Source organism: Agelaius tricolor, unplaced genomic scaffold (genome assembly GCF_023055355.1).
Source record: "Agelaius tricolor isolate 1412-34295 unplaced genomic scaffold, bAgeTri1.0.p SCAF_1, whole genome shotgun sequence".
Taxonomy (NCBI): domain Eukaryota; kingdom Metazoa; phylum Chordata; class Aves; order Passeriformes; family Icteridae; genus Agelaius; species Agelaius tricolor.
Window position 1 is genome coordinate 33,435,698 of NW_027269261.1, and position 20,737 is coordinate 33,456,434.

The following is a 20,737-nucleotide window of genomic DNA, read 5'->3' on the forward strand; positions in this document are numbered from 1 at the left end:
AGTGATCACCATATGTCATACTGTCTGTCACTGGACCTTTCCAAGTATGCACATTTTCTTGTTGCTTACATTAGTGAGATCAGCCCACAGGCTGGCCTGCCTTCTGCTGACCTTGTTAGCTCCTTCCTGTCCCCCTCCCTCTTTCCTGAGGGAGTCCAGCTTTCAGCTGTGTCACCGAATCCTATGCACAGCCTCAGTTTTATCCCTCCTCAGTCTAGATAATGGTTGCAAAGAGAAAACAGAATTACTGTCTTTTGGAGAACTGAACTGTCAGCTATATTATATAGCAGGGGAACAAACCCCATGAACAGGGAGCTCCTTGCCGTTTTTATACCAGACAAGACAAATCTATCCTATGGGCTGTGGGCCAGTTCTGTGTACTGCCAAAACTAATGCCATCAGATTGCAGTCTCGTGTCCCATGCACAGACAAACTAGTCATAGGTGCCATGAAACATGCAGGCATTCCTATTGTTAGGAGGGCTAAATAATATCTGCCCTCCTATGCTGTCTGTCACTTAGAAGAGTTGAGAGCAGGCTGGTGACAGGGACTGAGGTCCAGCAAATATGAATGTTTGTACATTACCTGCCTTCTTCCATTTAATGCATTGCCCTGGCTTATGAGCAGGTGAATAATAAACTTATGGTATGAAGGGGCAAGGAAAAGGCTTCTCTTCTGGGCTGCTCCTCATATGGCATGGGGAAGAACACAAGATTCAGTCCTGTTACTTTTTAGATTTATCTGTGGACTGCTTCCTTCTAACACTTTCTGAAGGTGTTGGAACACATAGCCTTGCCACTGCTGTTGAGTTTGGGATTGACGTGTCTTCCACAATTTTTATTCCCCACTTCTAGCCATGAGGGCTCCTGGAGGGCATTCTACTGCCACTGCAGTAGAATGTGTCAGGAAGGTCAGGAGGGTCTCATTCCATTGGGCACCTCCTCATTTGCGATCCCAGTAGAAGCCAGCGTTGATTGCAGGAAGTTGTCACCACATGTTGATTGCAGGAAGTTGTCGGTGGTGTTTACCTGTGCGGGAATTTCTCAGCCATTTCTCCCTGGTGTTAACTGCAGCTTCAGAACCAGAGTGAGCTCCGTGCCCCCACGGCAGAGAAGGCCGCCTTCTTCCTGGACGCCGCCATCGCCTCCCGGCGCAGCAGCCAGCGGGACTGCGATGAGGAGGATCACCGCAACTCCCACATGCTCTTCACGCTGCACATCTACCAGTACCGCATGGAGAAGAGCGGCAAGGGCGGAAGTAAGCTGTCCTCTTGTTCCTCTCTGCCTCCTCCAAGCCTGCCTGGGAAGGGGGCCTTCAGACAATGTTCTTTAGTGGTGAAAATCAGCAGAGTTCTCCATTCAGTCTGGGGTGGGGCCCTTCATATAAGCAGGCTGAACAGTGCCTGGTGAAGACCCACCAAAGGCTATTAAAAGCCATTGGGGATTATTACTGTCATTGTCAGTTTAGTTGCTCTCATGGAGACACTGGCAGTTCTCAGCCCTGTGTGGGCCTCTGTATCTGAAAAAAAAAAAAAAGGTGCTTTTTAAATTGACCTTTATTATTATCTTTACAGATAGTGTTGCAGTCATGGATTAAAATATTGTGGTGACTGGAATTCCTTGCCACCCTTATGTTAACTGTTCCTCCTTGCCACCTAAATAGGGCAGTGTGTGTGGAAGCTGATGCTGGCAACCCATAAACTGGGAAGCTGATGTTACAACCCATAAACTATACCCTTTCTTGGAGATACATGATATTTAGTTCCTGGCCCAACTATGTGTGCACAAAGGATTCTTGTGGTTCTTTGTAAAGGTCTGGATTTTTCAGATAGGCTTGTTTCCTCTCTTTGTCATGTATGCTCTCACTGGCTTGTGTCTTTACTTCCATATCCCAGGAAATGGTGCTTCCATGTCTAATTTTATGTTTCTGTAATTTTCAAAGCTTTCTTTTTTCTCATACCATTTATATTTTTATTATACTTGTCTTCTGTTTCAAGTCTCCCAAATTGTTTATGACTGAAGATATACAGAGAGGGGGTTTTGTAAGTAAATTCCAATGATAAAAGATTTGATGATAAATGAAAATGTAGGAAGAACCCCCACTGAAAAAGAAAATTCTGACATTAAAAATATTTTTTTCAAATAATCATTTCTTTTCAGGGAAAAATGTTTGAAAGAGACCAGAGAAATCTCCTTCTTTAAACTCATGGGCTTAAGCAATTCTGCAGAAACAGCATATGTTTCAGCTCCTGGCTCTGCATAGGCTATTGGTAATAAGGAATAGATTGCAAGGTGATGTGTAGTGGGTGTTCAGCTCTGCAGTATTAACATGTAATGTTTAAATGAAGAAAATTTGCACTGAGTGTACTTACGGGAGAAAAAAACCAAAAAGTTCCTCTAAATGGAAATGCAGCTTGCATGTATTTAAGTAATAACCCCTGTGGAATTGGAAGTCAGAAATCTCAATTAACTAAAGATTTATTAATTAACCACCCTGCGGTGGAAAGGAAGACAGTGAATACTCAAACAGACTGGTTTATAGGAATAAGATGGCTGATTTTGAGGGAATAATTATTGCAATTATTTAATGCTCCATATTTTTTACTACACGAAAGTATGTGCACACACAGTCCTTTTCTTCTACTTTCAAATACCATTAATAAAAGGGAAAATATTATTGTCTTGTGGTTATAATTTCAGGAAAAGAAGACACGATCCTGTTGGATTAGAATATGGCATGCTTTGCCCACTGCCTCTTGTTATATCTTTGTCTCATGGCCAGACCATCCTCCTGTCTTCAAATTCCCATATCTGAGTGGCCTTACAAGCTAGGCAGGGTCAGATCCCACTGATAATTGAATGAGGGGGAATTCCAGCTGCTCAGAAAGGGCGCCTAGTGATTATCACTGTCTCCTGCTGTAATGAAGGACTTCTCAGAAAAAACCCATGAAGATAGTAGAGATATATAGATTCCAGTAACAGGATTAAAAAAGGACAGGAAGAAAGAGGGGGAAAAAAAAGAAACCCAGCTTCTAAAGGATAAGAGATTAAAGGCCTGGCTAATGTGTGATTTTGGTAAAAAATGACTGTTAGAATAAGGCGTTGTATTGTACTTACCTCCTTGTTAGATTCATTACCAGGAATGTCATGAAGCAGGCTTAGCACCATTGAAATAAATGACATTGTGGCAGAACTGGATCACTGTCATTTTTCAGCTGTCAGCTCTGTTTTTTTTTCTCTGGGACCATAGGAAAAAAATCCAAGTGTTAGGATGTTCCACTTTTTTTCTCTATAGTAGCCAGGTACATTAGTGAACAAGTTGCCTAACAAATAGCTTCATTTTCAGATTAATCAAGTGGATCTACACTCTTAAAAATATTACTTCAATCTGTAAATTAAATAAGAAAGAAGCAACCAGTAAGAGATCTTATTCTGGATTTCCTCAAGTTATGTAATCAGAATATATGTGGAAGCAATGTGTTTTTGAAAGGTAGTGATTTCTTTAATTTTCTTTTGTTTCCCTGACACCTGGTAATCTTAGCAACAGAAATATTTATTATATAGGATTCAGTAAAGTCACCTGCAGTCATTTACAGTAGCAACTAAATGCATTTCTTTGTTTTTCTAAATAAATGATTGTGAGATACACTCAAGTAAGGAATTCCAGCCTTCTGAGAATAGAGATGTTAGAGGACTCAGGGACTCTTTAAGGGTTTTAAAGACTTTTAGAGGTGAGACAAAGGTCTTCCATGATCAGTTTAGAGGCACAGGTGCTTTACTGGTTCCCCAAGGCAGCCTAATTCCTCTGGTGAGAGGAATACATAGAAATCCAGTGTTACATAACACCTGATAGAGCTGAAGAACTAAGAGGACTTTAAAGCAGCAGACGTAACTGTATTTTATCAATTGTTGACAGAGATAGTGGATACATTTTGGAATATTATTCACAAATCCCATAGAAGGTCTTCTGTCTTTGTTCATCTTCTCTCTTTTTTCTTACCAAATGTGCAAGTTGAGATTCTGTGTCAAAATGGCTGTGAATTAACTTGCATAGAGTTAAACTCAGGTGTGAAAGTATTTGTGCTGCTGTTTGAGGTGCTGCTGTTTGAGGTGCTGCTGTTTGTGTCCTCCTACATTGCTATTACCTCTCTTATAACATAGTGATTCTGTTCTGTTCTGTACCTATTGAGTTAAGATCCTAAAAATAAATCTGCCTTTTCCTACAGATTGCTCCTAAACTAACTCTTGAGAATGGGGAGGAGTGGTCCAAGATCAGATGCAAAAAAGTCAGCTAGAAAATTGCTCTCAGATACTAGAGAGCTAGAAGCACTTCTGTGAAGTCTACATAGTTCCCATCCTGGATTCATAAGGAAGCACAGATTTTTAAAGAGAGCAAATGTCTATTAATCTTCGTGTTTCAATGGTAGCATCTTTTCACTCTGGAAGTATTGTGCTGATGCAGGGTAAACAAGACAAAACCATGAAGATCTATTGCTGGTTTTACAGAAACTGTTCTGAGAACAGAGGTGCTACTTCACAATCCATCACCAGCATCTTGGCAAACTTCTCAGCTGAAATGCTACTGTGAAAGTATATAGACTTGAGGAAAAATTGAACATCCCACAGGTACCACCGTGTCTTCTTAAGATATAGTATTCAGGATGGGAAAAATAAGAGAAGTATCCTTGCTTACCAAGCAGGAATTCCCAGCCTGTAGTTTTCCAGACAGAGAAACAGTAGTGACAGTGACAGAAACAGAGCCAACTCAGGCTAATAGAGCTACATTTAAAAAAAATATAGTTACATTGGTGACTCTCCCAGTGTTAAGCCTGCAGGAGCAAGTGAGTACTCAGCAATTTTTAAGCAGGTTCAGAGTAGACAGCAATGTACAGCCATAAAGGCTGACAGTGCATTAGCAGGATGCCTACAGCCGTGTCTGCTAAGGGGAATTAGGGAAGGCTCCTAGGTTGTTTCCCCTTCACAAGTCACGGTGAGACTTTTGCTTTCCTGGGAAGCTGCTCTTGGAGGCCCACACTAACTGTCTGCTCTCTTTGTGGCAGTGTCTGGAGGTCGCAGCCGCTTGCACCTTATTGACCTGGGCAGCTGCGTGAAAGTGCTCAGCAAGAACCGCGAGGGGAGCTCCGGCCTCTGCCTCTCCTTGCCAGCGCTGGGCAATGTCATCCTCGCCCTTGTCAATGGCAGCAAACACATCCCATACAAGTAAGTGCTGCTCTGGGTTCTGCCTAATGAGGGGATGCTCGAAAGCAGTTTGTCTGTCTGTGCCTGAGGCAGATTTGGGTAAGGAGGAAAACAGTCTGCTGGGGTCAGTGCAGCCCTCTTGAGCCATGGCAAAAGCTGCCCAAGGTTCAGTGACACCTTATGTGACCTTACACCTGGTAGCTACACTCTGTGTTTGACAAATAGGTTTCAAAGGAAGAAGCCTGCTGAAATAGGACCCAGGTGGCTGAAAGATCTTAAGGTTTGAAGTTCAACACATTAGGGTTTTGTTTTCTGTGGCTGTTCAAAGATTTTTTTAATGTTTCAAAGCATGTGAGAACGTTTCATATTTGTTCCAAGGAGAGGAACATCGCTGCTGTAATGTAGAGAAAATTATCTTGCTGTCCACTGTATGCAATTTGCTTTATTGGAAATATATGTCACAATGAGCATGAATGTTTGTCATTAGATTCCTTCTGTGACCTAAGGTTACTTTGCAGGGGTTTTTTTGCATGGTTTGAATCTAAATGTCAGCTTTTCATATGCAAAAAAGAAGTAGTCTCCATTTGACACAGTAAACCAGTGACCATTGCTACTGCAGGTGCCTTTTGGGAAACAAGAGGAATTGCTCACCTAGTGGGTATTCCTTGTGTTCACTTCTTGTCATCACTTTCTCTCCCTCTGTGTCCTGTGTGCAGGTCTGAGAGGAAGTTCGGATTAATTTCTCAGCCCAGGGAGTCACACTGCCTTCCTATTGAGAAGTTTCTGATTTTGTGGGCAATATTGCTTTTCTCTAGCCTAGATCCTAGGGAGTAGCAACTAGCATCATAGGAATGGCTGCCAGTAGCATCTTGTAATCAAACTGCCAATGAATGTCACCATTTGTGAAGGACAGGTGTATGACATCAGGAGTTAGAACAGCAGGATGACACGGAGAATGAACAAAGTAATTCACAGAGCAATATTTCAGTCCATGCATTTTACCCTTTTTAACATTTAAAAAGCTGCAAACATGATTATTTACACATGTCCATTCAAGATTGCTTCTTTGTTTTTGTCTTCATTTTGGCAAGTAACAATTAATTGATATTGGTTATAATCTGTTTCTCTTCCAACCTTTAGTTTCAAAAATTATTTGGTAGTCTGGACTTAAAACATGCTTTCTGGAAATATTCCCATTCCTGGAGCTTAATCAGGCTGGAACTCAGTTAATGACCAACCAAATTTCTATGTCTAAATATTCATTAAATGTTTCGTAGATCATGCACCTTGTCATAGAATGAAAATACCTTGAATTCTGCACTTCACAAAGTGTAACTCAGGCAATGCTTTATCACAAACCTGTCTTTCTTCCTGTTGGATTTTATGGATTGAAGAGAAGGTCACTGGTGTGAATACAAAAGATAATGTTAGTAATGCTCATTAGGCTAGAACTAAACATACAAAGAATAGTTACCAAATACAACAATTGTCTTTCCTGGCAATGACTGACCAGGAGAAAAGCATTACCAAACACTTCTTCTAATTGCTGTGTGTTCAATCTCTTTTTGCTGTGACTCCCAGCTGTTGCACTTCTGAGCCTACACAGCCAGAGATGTCAGCATATTTTCTCATCAATGTCTGTACTGCTGAAAGAAGATCAAAGCTCTCTTCAGGCCACAATCCCCTCTTTAGTTCCCTCCTAATAAGAATTCTTCCTATAAGCAGATATTATAGAGTGTAGAGAAGTGGTTGGTCATCTGTAAATCAGAGCCAATGTCCTGTTTGTAAGAGGACTTTTAAAATATAATTTGAAAAATATACTGGCATATTTTGGAGCAAACCTTTTCTTCCTCTTGCTGGGAAGAATCCAGAAATCTTTTTTTTTTTCCCATATGTGGTCTATTCCTGAGCAATGGAAATAAGAGTTTTGGTGGCTGGATGAGCACTCTTAGCTCAGTGATCCAGCAGTACAGCTGTGTCCTGCTACTCGGTGGAGATGAGAGGAAGGAGGATCTGGATGTCCATGTGCTGCATTGCAGAAGAGGCTCAGTACCCCACAGAAAGAGATGATATGTGTTCAGTGGCACCTCTTGTTTAGAGCAGTGACTAGCCTCTGTAACTGGGGTAATTCCCCTTTCTCTAGGGGGTGTTCTCTTTCACTGTTAAGTATAAAATTTTGTTTTTGTTAACTGCCTTTTTGAAGGGGACCAAAAGAAAACAATGGAAGCATTTTTTTTATGTGACAGCTCTGCACATTGTGTGTGGTCTCAGTAAATTTCCATAGAGCAGCAGACAAAATGGAGCATCTTTGTAGTATCTGAGCTATTAAACAGCCATTAAGTATTTTATGGCAGCCTGTCAGTAGCCACTGCATGGCTTCCTGGGGACTTGGAAACTCACAATGCATAGTTTTTCTCTGATGGCAAAAATTTGGTTCTCTAAACTTTGAGAGGCTGCAGGCTCTTAAATTCACTTAAGTTTTGAAGTATCCAGCTTTATCTCCACAGGTAGTAGTTGTAGGGAAAATCTTGTTCAGATTCATAGCTGGAGTAAGCAGATGCCACTGCATTGCCTTCAGTGGTCTCTGTGTTTGTGCCAGGGATGAATTTGCCTCTCCACCTGCAGTCTCTATGAGAAAAACACATGCTGTTTTTCAGCACATGTTGCTTTTCTTTAATTTTTACCCACAAGGCTAAGCCTTGGAAACCATTCAGTTGGAATCTTTCTCCCTTGGGAAGAGCCCCCATACGCTCCCATTTTGGGAATAGTTACGAAGATTTATACTAGCTTTAGCAGGAACTTGTTTTCTGAAGTTGTAAGAAAGTAATGTAGAAATTCTCAGACATCAAACAATATGGTTAAATATGGTTTGGGGGCTCTTGTCTTGTATTCAAGTCAAATTTCACATAGGTCTGAATTTGGGACAAGAATCCCTGCACTGGGCAAATACTTGCAGCTAATGAGTGACCAGACCATGATTTCTGGGAGTTTGTATATTTCAGATATGTACTTTTAATCTCTCAGTGTCACTATTATTGTCACTATTTCCAGACCTATTTTGAACCTTAGTAAGGACATTGTTCTGATTGTATGATTCTTCCAGCTCAGTGTCATTTATAAAAATGAAATTTTTGTTTAACTTAAATACATTGCCATTTTATATCACCAGTTTCTTTTGCTCTTGAGGTATGAAGAAATCCTTCAGAAGATTGGGCAAGAATTCTTTTCTCCATGGGAATGTCAAATGTCTTAAAAAAATTGGAAAGGGGCACTTGGAAGCTCAAGGAAGAGCAAGGGAGTCAGTGACCAAATATGGTTGGGCTTAGATCTGCTACAGAAGGGTTTTGCTAAGATGCAGTAATTGTTATTGCCATTTTATGTTTTTAAGAGTATTTCAGTTTTATGTCAGTGCTGTATTATCTGCCTCTGATTTCCAAGATGAATGTGTTTTAAACCCTCAAATGAACACCCATTTGCACAAACTCCAGATACTGGTTTATATAGCTCACTATTCAAAAATTACTCCAGTTGCTAGGCAACATGGGTGGTGATAATTCATGGTAATGCTGTTTTGGAAATAATCATTTTTATGCATTTTAATGACTGTGAGAATGTAAGGAAACTGTTTAGAAAAGTGCAAGGCTGTATGAATTTCTCTTCCAGAAATTGTTGCTTGTTTTATTTAATAGGCTTCCCTCTTAATGTGCTATCCCAATGTGCTAGTGTTTCCTAGAGGCATCCTGTATTTTCAACTACATGCTTTGCTTATCCAAGGAGGGAGTCTTGTCTGTAAAACAGATGAGTGTGAGTTAAAAGCATGAATTTTATCCTTGGCAGTTCTGTTTTTCTGTCATATGGTTGCATTTCCTCCCATGTCTTAATGATGGTATTTCTTTATTTGATCCTATGTGCAGAAAATAAAATTATATTAAGTGACTGGTGCAAGGTTGCACAAGAGGCTTCATGGCAGAGCCACTGTGTTTTAAGATCTAATCTGGTGTTTAAAGCATGGGTTAATCCATTCTTTCTTTCTGCATGACCTTTGGAAAATAATTTATTCAAGTGTTTATTTCTTTATTCACATTTATAAAACTGAAAAAAAAAATCAAATAGGATTTTTAAAGGGCATTCAGAGTTGGCAAAAAGCACTATACACTTTTCCACTATTGCTAGGACTGTTACCCTATTTTCCCCTTTCTTTAGAGTTAATGATGCACATAAATAGTCCTAATGTCATACAGAATGTGAGAGTTTTTTTGATCAAATGTAGAATTGCTTTTGAGTAAAGAGAAAAAGGAAAGTGTTGGATTATAGTATTGGTGTACTAGTTTAAAGAATGAGCTGTATATCAGATGTTTTCTTTAAATTGTTAGTTAATTATTGAAAAAAATGAAAATGGGGTTTGGATGGATCCAGTACCTCAGTTTCTGTTCTTAGTTAGATGGGTGTATCTATCTGCAGTTGTTTCATCTTTGTAAAAATCTGTGTGTCAGAAGAACTGAAATGCCAAGTATCTTTTGTTTATATGCAGTGCCTTTGCATTTTTAGCATTAGTTATGTTATTTTTCTCAGAAAAGATGTTAGGATTTTCAGGAGGATAATAATGGGCAATAATCATTATTAGTACTGGAGATTTTACTCTTATTTGTGAACTTGTACAAAGTCCTAGCTTTGTTGGATTCACACAACCACGTCTACTTACTAGGTCTAAGAACTTAATGACACATTTGAACTACATGTCAAATGAGCAACCTATTTAATGGTTACTTCATCAGCACCTGAACTAGAATTTTTTTGGTTTTTGTTTTTCATTAAGAAATTTGAATCACTTTCACTTTCCACTGTTTCATCTATGTCTTCTATTCCTTAACTTTTGCACCCCCTCAATGAGAATATGGCGCAAAGATCACAGCCTCAGAAAAAAATATCTGGTGTGCTCTTCAGAATCTCCAATCTTTCTGTGTTAATTTAATATTGAATATACTAAAAGTGGATGAAAAGCTGTTTTGCTGTTTTACTTGAGGAACTGTGAGAGCAGAAGAAGGGGGGGAAATGAGGACATGAGAGACAGCTGAAACAGAATCACAAGGCTGGGAAATGGTCTAAAATGAATGGGAAAGTTCCAAGAAATTGTGCGTAGAGGAGACTACAATCCACAGAGAGGAACTGGGAAGCAAACAGGGAAGAAGAAATGAGCCTATTCAAAAAGAGAAATAAGCCTAAGAAATATCCCTGAATGATCCAATTGTAGGAGAGTGTAGTAGAGTGGTCAATGGACATTTTGTTGAATGTGAAATAGTTCCTAATTAACTATCAAAAACATGGCCTGCTCAGGAACAAAAGAGTTTTTCCTTGATGTTTTCAGCCAGGATTATGTGGACTAGAACCTTGGCACAGACACTGAAGCCACTGGAGCAATGCTACCTTGTACCAGTGGAGAACCTGGCCTTAGGCATGTGCCCTTTGTCACTGGGCAGGTGCAATGCAGTTCACTGCAAGAGCAATGAAACTCTGTCAGCATGCAGATAATGAGGCCAGCATGCATACAAGGAGCATCTGGCAATTATGGTCATCTTTGGGGCTTTTCTGTATCTGACAGTTTACTAGGTTGAATTTCTGGCATTCTCCTTCTTTATTCCAGCGAGCTATATAAAATAGGTGGAATTAGGGATGCATAGTTTGTGAATGTAGGAAAACTTCCTGCATTTTGCCAGAATAATTTAATCAGTAGCTCAGGAACATACAGATGATAGGTCTGCATGCTCCAGCAATTGCTGTTGTCTTGTTCACCAACAATGCCCTTTATTGTATTGTATTGTTTGTACAGCTGATAGTGCAGATTTGAGCTCTATCTGCTCACATCTTACAGCACTGTGTTTCATCATCAACTTAATGAGGGAGAGTAAAGAGACAAAATCATCAAAAGAAGAGCTGCAGTGGAGCTGCCATTCCCCAGCTTTGGGTTTTCAACTCAGTCCTGCCAGTCTGGCAATGTGACAGGAATTGGAGCAGCAGTGTCTGCAAACGTGTGTAATGGGTGTAAGTGGCTATGTTGCACTCACTGAGCTTGAGCTCCTGTTGCACCAGTTTTACAACAGACCTCAGCTGACAAGCTCCATTCTGCACAAGCATTCAAGTGACAAGAATCAGGCCTCATGAAATATCTCTTTGAATGCTCTTTGAACCACTCAGCGAATTAGTACTTTATGGATACTGTAAGCAGCAAATAATGATGGACTGCAAAATGAAATGAGAAGGGAAGTGCTGTGGTTTATAGTCAGACTTAACAGCAATTACTAATTGCATTTAAATAGCCATTCCTATGAGTAGCAGATAGCTGCATCACAGAAGGACACTACTTTGGTCCCGGGCCAGCACAGACGTGGCTGGTAATGAACAAGCAATCCAGTAGCGTGCAGTTATTCCTGAAATATAGCTTGAGTGGAACCCAAATAGGCCATTGTGGTAATTTCATACAAAAATTAATCTGTACTTAATTCATTAAAATGTCATTTTGAACCTTTAGTCAGGGTATCCAGCAGTTTATTCTCACCTGTTCCACCATTGGTTCAGGCTCAATTGAACATTAATACATTTTCTCTCATGGAAATGTGGTGATAATTCATTTCATGTATAATTGAACAATTTTTAAATAGTCATATCCTTGGAATAACTACCTCTTTTACAATGCAGCAAATTATCAAAAAGCATGTCATAATTTTTATTAGACTTATTTCACATTTTTGGTTATCTCCACTTTCATGAATAGTTGCATATGGATATGATGTGCTAAATTAAATTTCATTTCCGCATTGATCCTTCTTTGCTTGTACAAAGAAGGTCTGAGTCACAGACTCAGACCAAAAAGACATCCCACTCCAGCAGACCAAAGAAAATAGCTTTTCTATTTATCTGCCAGTATATAGCTGCTTGTTTGGAGTTGTGCATCTCATTGCTAAGAAAATGTTACAGACTGCAGAGAATTTAAAAGAGAAGCAAGAAGAATTATGAATGGTCTGAAATGAAAGGGTTACTCACCTGGAAGAACACTGTGACAGAAATAAAGCTTCATAGCTTGTAGGGAAAAGGAGGCCTTTGAGAGAAGAGATGACAACTGCTCTGTAGTGTTTCAAGGATGTGAATTCACACAGGAGAAGAGAATTGTGTCTGGCGAGACAAAGTGGCAGAATGATTTCTTATTTTAAAGTAATGATGTGGAGGAATATAAACTTTAAAGCATGCTAACAGGGATTCCTATTCGTGGAATAACCACTCAAGAGCTGAAGAGAACAGTCAGTAGAATAATTTAAAAGGAAAATAAACCTGTAACTAACAAATATCCATTAACAGTTACATAATAAACTGTTTAAGATGGGTTACAGCTAGGCTTATGCAATTTCAATGCGGAGTTCTGGGTCTAAATCTTTGACAATTTTTGATATCTGTACTTCCTTTTGATAATTTATTTTTGTCCTTGATTGTCAGGTGTCTGCGGATGGCTGGTAGTTACATAAATAAACAATAAAATGTGTTCTAGTGTGTCTAACAGAATCAAATCTGCTTTTAGGAGCCTGAAAACCAGTGGATGGATGGATTGTTACACTTTCATGACGTCAGAGAAATCCAGAAAGCCTCAGTTGTGTGTTTCTCAAGACCTTACCCTAGCAGTCGATTCCTGTGCCAGATGATTTAAATGAGTTAACAACGTTTTTTCCCTTCATCATTTAGTTACGCTTTTTTTTAAGGTCTCTTTCTCTTCAAATTGCAAAATCAAGTTCTTGCAGTACTTGATCCAAAACTCTATGTAAATCAATGGGAATCTTTTTATTGGGATTTGGCTTAAACCCACAGATTAGAAAACATGCTTATATTCAATTAGATGAGATAATCCTCAAATCCTTGCTAAGGGATATTTCATGTTCCGTATTTGATGATTAGCAGCTTATTTGTTGAAAGAGGCAGTATGTGATTAAGTGTTACCTAATGTTGAGTTTATTTGGAATTGCAAGGGACATAATTAATGGAATTGGTGAAGGTGAAACCTGTAAAAGTACAATCATCTATTGATTCATTCCAAATGGGTCTGTGACCATGAAATTGAAGCTCAAGAAGTTTATGCACAAACTTGCCACACAAATGGGGATTTGAGACTACTGAAGTGGCACAAGCAGGACTATTTTTTTCCCCTCTTCAGTGTATATAAATAGTATTTGTGACTTTAACTTAAGAATAGACATAACCTTTGCTTACATTTTCTGGGGAAATAGTTGAACATTTTTTCTTCAAACTCCTTCTATTCTTGGACTCTCTATAGACATCACCCTCTCAAAGGAGTGACAGGCCCTAGAAGCTTTTAAGAGAATTGTGGGGTTGTAAGTGGAGGGTACTTCAGTCAGTTTGCCTTATTGCTTCAAGAGTATTTGAATGACATTACAACTGCAAGATGTTTTTTTACTGAAGTTTTTGTTTTCATAACACATTTGAGAGTAAAGCAATGGAGATAATCCTCTGAAGATAAGCTCTTCAGATACAAGATTCTGCTGGATGATCAAAGTTTTTGGCTGGTGGTTGCCTCCAGGTCTATACACAATGAACAGATGTGGGTTTTTTAAAATATGCATTGACTTTTTAGATTTAAGCAGGCTGGTTAGAACTATCTTCTGAAATATGAAAATTACCTATCTTGTGCTGCAGGATGAACTTGTTCAATTAATTTTGTTTTTAAAATATTTTTTTGTAAGTGCCATCCAGGTGATATGCTTTCTAGCAATATCTGACAAGACTCATTAAAATTAATATCAGACAGCAGATTTAACTGTTTTATCTGCATTGTCTTTTAGCTTTGTTTTGCCTTATCATCCCATCAGAAAAAACTGCCCTACCTGCTGCATTTAAAATTACTACAATTTAAAATTATTTTCCAATGAGTTATTCTTGAGAGATGGTGGAATTTACTAATTGTTCTCTCCCCATTCCTTAGTTCATGCTCTTGGTCAGAAACAAAACCTCAGTCTCTTTGAAAATCAATGAAAAAATGCATGTCCACACTGTCAGAAATAGCAGCCCTTGTGGCTCCCTTTGGTGCAGGTGGTTCCAGAGAGCAGCAGTGGTGGCTGTTTTGGGTGCTGTTACAAACATGGCTCAGCTCATTCACAGCAGAGAATGAAGGAGGGGGGCCCTTACAAGGTAAAAGCTGCTAAAGGCACCTCATCATCTCTGTGCAGGTGGGACCTGAATCTCCTTGGAGCAGTCTTTTAAGGATTGAACACAATTTTCATGTCTGCCTCCAGCTATAAATAGAGTAGCAGAATCTTTTGTGCTCCTAGACTGTGCTCCTTCTCCCTTGCAAACAACAGTTTTCATGGGCTCTGAGTGAAGTGCTTTTAAGTTACATGCCTGTGCAGGAGGATGGGAATTAGATGCAGTATCCATATCTGCTACACAGCTGGCATGTCAACATAACAAACAAAAATGGTTTCAAAGGTGTGGTGTTGGAGAAATAAATGCACTTTTTCAGAGAGAGAGTGTTCTGGGAGCTCTGTGTTCGCAGTCAGATCATGCCAACACGCACCTCTTGAATCCTGGACATCTCTCTCACATGTGGACATTGCTGGTGTGATGGATGGGGGACAGTTCTCATGTCACAGGCAACTGAGAGCAACTGCTGTAGTTGTAGTCGTTTGCATTGATGTATAAACTATGGGGGAGAGGAGGGGCTGGTGGGGGATCAAACCTGAATAAGACTTGACTCTGAAAATACATATGGAAGAGAACCTGTTGTTGCTCTACCACACTGTCCTCTGGTGAGGTCTGTAGAATACTCCTGGCTTTTTCAGCTAATGTTGATGCTGCTTACTGTGAAGTGGGTTTTACAGAAAAAGTGAGGGTGTGCTTTGGTAACTTTTAGAGCCTTTGCATCATAGAGAATACAAAATAAGACTGTTAAGCTGGTATCAGATTTTCTGTTCTCTTGTTAGGTGACTGCTGCCATTTTGGATGGCTATGTGCTGTGCAATGGTATTATAATCAGTGGCTTTTATTGATTTTGTGCTACTTGTGATTGCAGTCTGTTGGAGCTGAAAGCAGGACATGTTCCTTTGTGAGCTCCTTTGCCTGGAATCATTTATGTGTGTGTCAGATGTAAAAATCAAGTGTTTTACACAAGTGGTAAAGTCCTGTGTGCCCATTTGCAAGTGCCATGTCTGTTCTCTTCACACCCATCTCACTGCAGGGAGCCTCATGGCCATGAGGATGTTGTTTGCAGGAAGTCTCATGCTTCTCTCTGGAGCAATACCTGATTTTTTTAAGGAATCTGAGCATCACACTAATAGCATCACACTAAGGAATCTGAGTATCACACTAATCTGAGCATCACACTAAACACTTCTGATACCTGTTATGCTGTTCCTAAGCATATTCCTCCCATGGGAGACCAGAGAACAATACTTAACTGAAGAGAGTAAAAAAACCCCACCAGATCTTTTCAACAGGCAACGTTTAGATGTGGGCTATGAATAAAGAATGTTGCAGGCTGTGTATGAAATTACAGTTAACCTAATATTCAACTCTAACAGTAATAGTGTGGATATGTGAGAGTCATTTTTGCCAGAAATTACTGATCTATTTTATGCTTTAAAAAGCTGTGTTATCTCTCTATTGGAACTAAACTTAAATTCAGAACAAACATAACTTCTTAAAAATTTTGTGTTCATATTCATATGGATTTAAGTGTTACCAGTGTATTGTTTCACCTTAATTCATATCTCATAAATTAAAAATATCAAATGTTTTCTACTAATATCTAATCTGTAATGCATATTAGCTAATGAATTCTGTAGTCTCTGTGTACTATCCATTAATTGTGCCACTAACTGAGGCTTAATATAAGCTCATTTTTAAGACTCTGTAATTTGAAAGTACTTCTTCATTTCGTCAGAAGCCCACTAAAAAATGTTACCAATGACTATGGTTATAAATATAAAGAGACTTATCTAAAAAAGAGTTAAGTATTCTATGATGACATTCTAAGTTATATGCTGCTCATATTATCTTTCACTGCATTTTGCAATGCCTGAATGTGTGAGTAAATTCTCCTTGGTTAACCTCATAGTATGCAATAGGTCTATCTGTACAGTGCTTTTTCCTTCTGGCTCCTTTATTATAGTGAAGGAACATCTCCCAACCCTGTGGTCTGATTATGCTCATATTGAAACATTTCTGGCGCTTAAATTTGAAAACCTTTGCATATTTATGTACAAAATATTATTTTGGGAGATTTAAAAATCTGGGCAGAGTGGCAGATCTTCACTCCTCTTGCTGTGCAGGTTCCAAGAAGGGCAGTCATAAGGGATTTTTGTTCCTTCCTCAACAGGAAGAAAAAAATCTCTACTGCCATATTTAGGAAAAAAAGTCCAGTTTTTGGCATATTAAAGGCTTATTGTCTTGAGGTCAGGGCTGGATGAGTGTTGAGAACATGCTCAGCATAATGTGCTCTGCCATTATCCAAGTTTTGAATTGCACAAGTACAGACCAGCAATGGATGTGTTTGAGTGGTTGTTTTAGAGACATCATTTGGGTTTTTTTAGGCATTAATGTGTGACCATGTCTATTTTTGACTCATTAAGCATTGGAACCAGTGAACATAGGAAACAATATTGGTATTGCTGGGTAAATATCACAGTCATCAGAAAAGAAACTCCAGCCCAGTGAGACTGCAGGAGATGAGATAGCCCCTAAATGTGATCATGTTCTGCTTTTCAAATATTTCTGTCACTGCTCTCAATTTTTTTATATTAGTTATTAAATATAGGACTTTTATATCCCATGATGCCCTTAATTAACACAAGTTTAGCAGAGTATGGATCAGACACCTTCCATACTTGATTCTACTTACATCTTTCCATCCATAATGTTCTATACTCATTAGCAAGTGGTAGGGTTATGAAACATTGTTCTTTTCCTTCTGCATCTCCAGTGTATCTCAGACATAACTTTGATTTTTCATAGAGTTCTGGCTAATAACTGTGAAGCAGTCACTGTTGCAGCATCTTTAGTTTCTCAAATACTTCCATAATCTCAAGCAGGTGGGGGAGGAGGAGGCAGGAATAATTGTAAGCTGCATTTCTGATTCTGGGACATTCCAGGAGCCCAGCCCCCCAAGGTTAAATCTTTTGGAGGCTTAAGTGGCAGCAGGCCTGCCTGACATCTCCACAAGGCACCGTGCACAGTGCTGTGACCCCGTCCCTGACAGACAGGTCCCTTCTCCTCGCAGCAGTCACATCCTTGGCAAGCCCCTGTTGCAGGAGAGCCACAGGAAATGGTGTCCTGACTGCAGTCTCAGTGACTGTGCTCCTAAACCTTCTCTCATACTATATATGATATTGTGGGGGAGATCAAGATGTGTGAAGCTTTCACCCTTTCCTGGTCTCCTTTGTATTTGCTAGGTCTGGAATGGAATGATATCTTCTGCTGTCCTAATTGATTAAATGGCATCTATCATAACATAAAGAGATCAAACAATCATTTTTTCCCCCGTGTTACCATTTAGAGCTCTCAATTCTTCACGGATCATTAGCATATAATTTGCAGATGAGCTGGCCAGTAGGTCCCTAAATAAAAATTAGTAAATTAGTAGGAAAGATTAGCTAGGAAAGCTAGACTGGTAATGAGCTGTTGCACTATAGTAATTTGATAGGTTTATAGTTCATATCTAGCCCTAATCAGTGCTAAGTGCGAGTTGTCAGCATTTGATAGCTAATTGGTGTTTCTTGGAATTACAGTGCAACAAAATCACTGAAATTAAAATAAAGCTTTTCTTTAGCTATGACAAGTTAAGGGTTAATTATAAATGTTTGGGTCAAATATACCTCTTAGCTACAGTATATGCAAATCAGTTGCACTGAAGGAAGGTTCATGGGCTGTCAAAACTTCTCTGGTCCCTTTTGGGTAATTATTATTTTTTTAAAATTGGTACAGTAGTGGCTTTGAAAACAGAAAAAGCCATTTAAGCCCTTTGCTACATATTTAATATGTCATACAACACACAAAAAAACCCTTAAACCTGAACTACTGAAGAATATTAACAATACAGTGACAACTTGAACTCTCGTAGCAGTCCTTTTCTTAATGATTTTGTTTACTCTGTGTTCATTTTAGAACTGCTGTCCTCCCACAGAATTAATTGGATATAAAGTCATAACATGGATCTGAAAAATTATAAGGCAGGAATAATCTAAGCCACTTGATAGGCAAGACTTAAAAGCCTGGCTAACTTGACATGTGTGAGCTGAGATTTTTTTTCCTTGCATAGCTATAAATAGGTGGCTCTAATCACTCTCATAGTGCTAATACGGGAAATGTCCTGTCTGTCCTCAGGAGCTGGTGCTGGGAATGACTGCTATGCACAATGCTGTACTTCCAAACTGTGAACCCAGACAAACTCTGCGAGCAGAACTTTCTCTGACATGGGTGCTGTGAGAGAATTTTAGCTATCTCTTGAGAGGCTAAAGCATACATGGTCAGACAATGTCATTGCTAGTCATCCAAATACATTCTTTAATTGGCTGTTAAATTGACCATTTCCAATCAGATTTAATGCAGGCACAGGCCTTCAGATGTGAGGTCTGAACAAGACTCTTGAGACTGAGAGAGGGGTGGGGCAGAAGCAGGCTGGCCCATGAAGCTGTGATGACACTGCTCTGTTGCGTGCTGGTTTGCCAGCCAGCTGAGCCAAATGCCAGCATCCAGCGAGGAGAGAGGACAGAGCTGCAACTGAAGGTGAGTTAGGTGGGATGTGGCAAGGTGGGATTGAAGGGACAGCTAAAGTACAGAAAATGGAGTAACACAGGACACAAACTCTGGAAACCAGCCTTCATTTCTTACTCCGTTCATAGAATAACTTCTTCATTTATCCAGATCCTCAATATTTGAAATGCAATTACATGAATGTATTTTCCTACTGGGTAAAATTCATATAGTCAGCAGACAAACTTCTCTGTAAATGATTTGCTCCTCAGTGTATGGAGGAGGAGGGGGAAAAGTAGAGCAAAGAGAGGATTTCAAATGAATTCCCTGCTAAATCATCTGAATTAAGTGATCAATTTTTGTTAGTGTAAGAGCTGCAAAAGTTAACACTGAGATGCTAAGAAAGTCTTGCTGCAACAATAATTTGGTATTATCACTCAGATGTGACAGGAACAAAAGAGGAAACCCTGAGTTGAAACTCACTTTAAAGTAAATGCATACAACAAACACTGCCTTCTCAGATGGTGAACCTTGAAATATCTTGACTGTTCCTAAGAGCAGGAAATCTGGAACAGATGTCCGTGCATTTAAATCCAACTTCCCTTTCAAGATGGGGATACATTGGATACAATCTTCTGGATACAGCCCTCACCCTCTGTTCTATGCAGATATGGTACCTCATGTCTGGGTGAAAGAAATTTAATCTGTCTAGAGATGAGTAAATGCCTGGATTGGTGTCCCCTGAGAATTTACTAGTTAAGCTGAAGAAGACAAGGAACAGTAAGATGTATCAAGTAGTGAAGACTGCAGAGACAACAGTAGCCAGCATGGAAGTGGGAGCTATCAAACTGGAGGGAAAGCTACTAGGAAAGTTCTTCAAGGACCAGTTTTAGGAGAGGTTTTATTTGGTGTTATCATCAGCAGCCTTGGCACAGCAGAGCAGGAGCTAATCATAGTGACTGCTTACACAAAGCTGAGAGCCATCATCTGTACAGAGGCAGATCAGAACCTCAGACTGAGCAGCTGTGGGACCTCAGGGGCTGCAGTAATACAAATGGCACAGATGCCAGGGATTGCCCTGATGGACTGCTGATAATTTCTGATGCAATCTGGGGGCTCATCAGCTAGAAAGGGGATGGGCTGTGTGCTGATTTAGGCATGTTGGCTGATGGTCACAGGTGTCCACAGCTAAATTGACAGTGACAAGGTAATGAAACCTGAGGAGATATTAGGAATGACAGCAGAAAAATAGTAATAGTTATGCAAGGGGCTAGCAGTTCCTCTCCTGGGTGCAGTGCTGGTCTCCCATATAGATGAAGGATGAATTGAGACTGAAGCAAGTACAATAAAGTCTGGCAAGGGGAGTTTTTCACATGAGAGAAAATGAAATAAATTTGTCTTGCATTCCCAAATAGAGTAAAGGGATAGAGAGCATGTGTATGTACATGTGGCCAGGAGCATTCCCATCCCTGGAGAGGGAGAGCAATGGAAACCAAAGAGCATGAGCAAATAGAAAAGAAGTTGGCATGCCACTACTGAATGGAAATGTGTGGGGGCAGTGTTAGAAGGCCATAATGTTTTTAAGGATGGGTTTTCTTAGTGCTTAAGGAGGATTATATTGTTCTCTGTACTGGGTAGAGGCAGGAGCTAATAATTCAGTCTCTTGTCACCCCATGCATCACCTGTGCTTTGATGCTGTCCCATGGGGCTTAGGCTCACAGGACCAAGCAATGCATTTCTTTCCTCCTTCTCCCTCTGTGGCAGTTGTCCATGTGCTGTCTTTACCAGAATGACTG

The 20,737-nt window shown here is 39.7% G+C and overlaps 1 protein-coding gene across 1 annotated transcript in view; it reads left to right on the plus strand.

The window, feature by feature from the left end:
• The window catches only part of KIF26B (kinesin family member 26B), a 277,077-nt gene that overhangs the window by 216,356 nt on the left and 39,984 nt on the right, over window positions 1–20,737 (plus strand). The window contains exons 9-10 of the mRNA XM_071429169.1: window positions 1,074–1,257; window positions 5,060–5,219. Of these exons, the coding sequence (XP_071285270.1) occupies window positions 1,074–1,257; window positions 5,060–5,219 (344 nt within the window). The remainder of the gene's footprint in view (window positions 1–1,073; window positions 1,258–5,059; window positions 5,220–20,737) is intronic.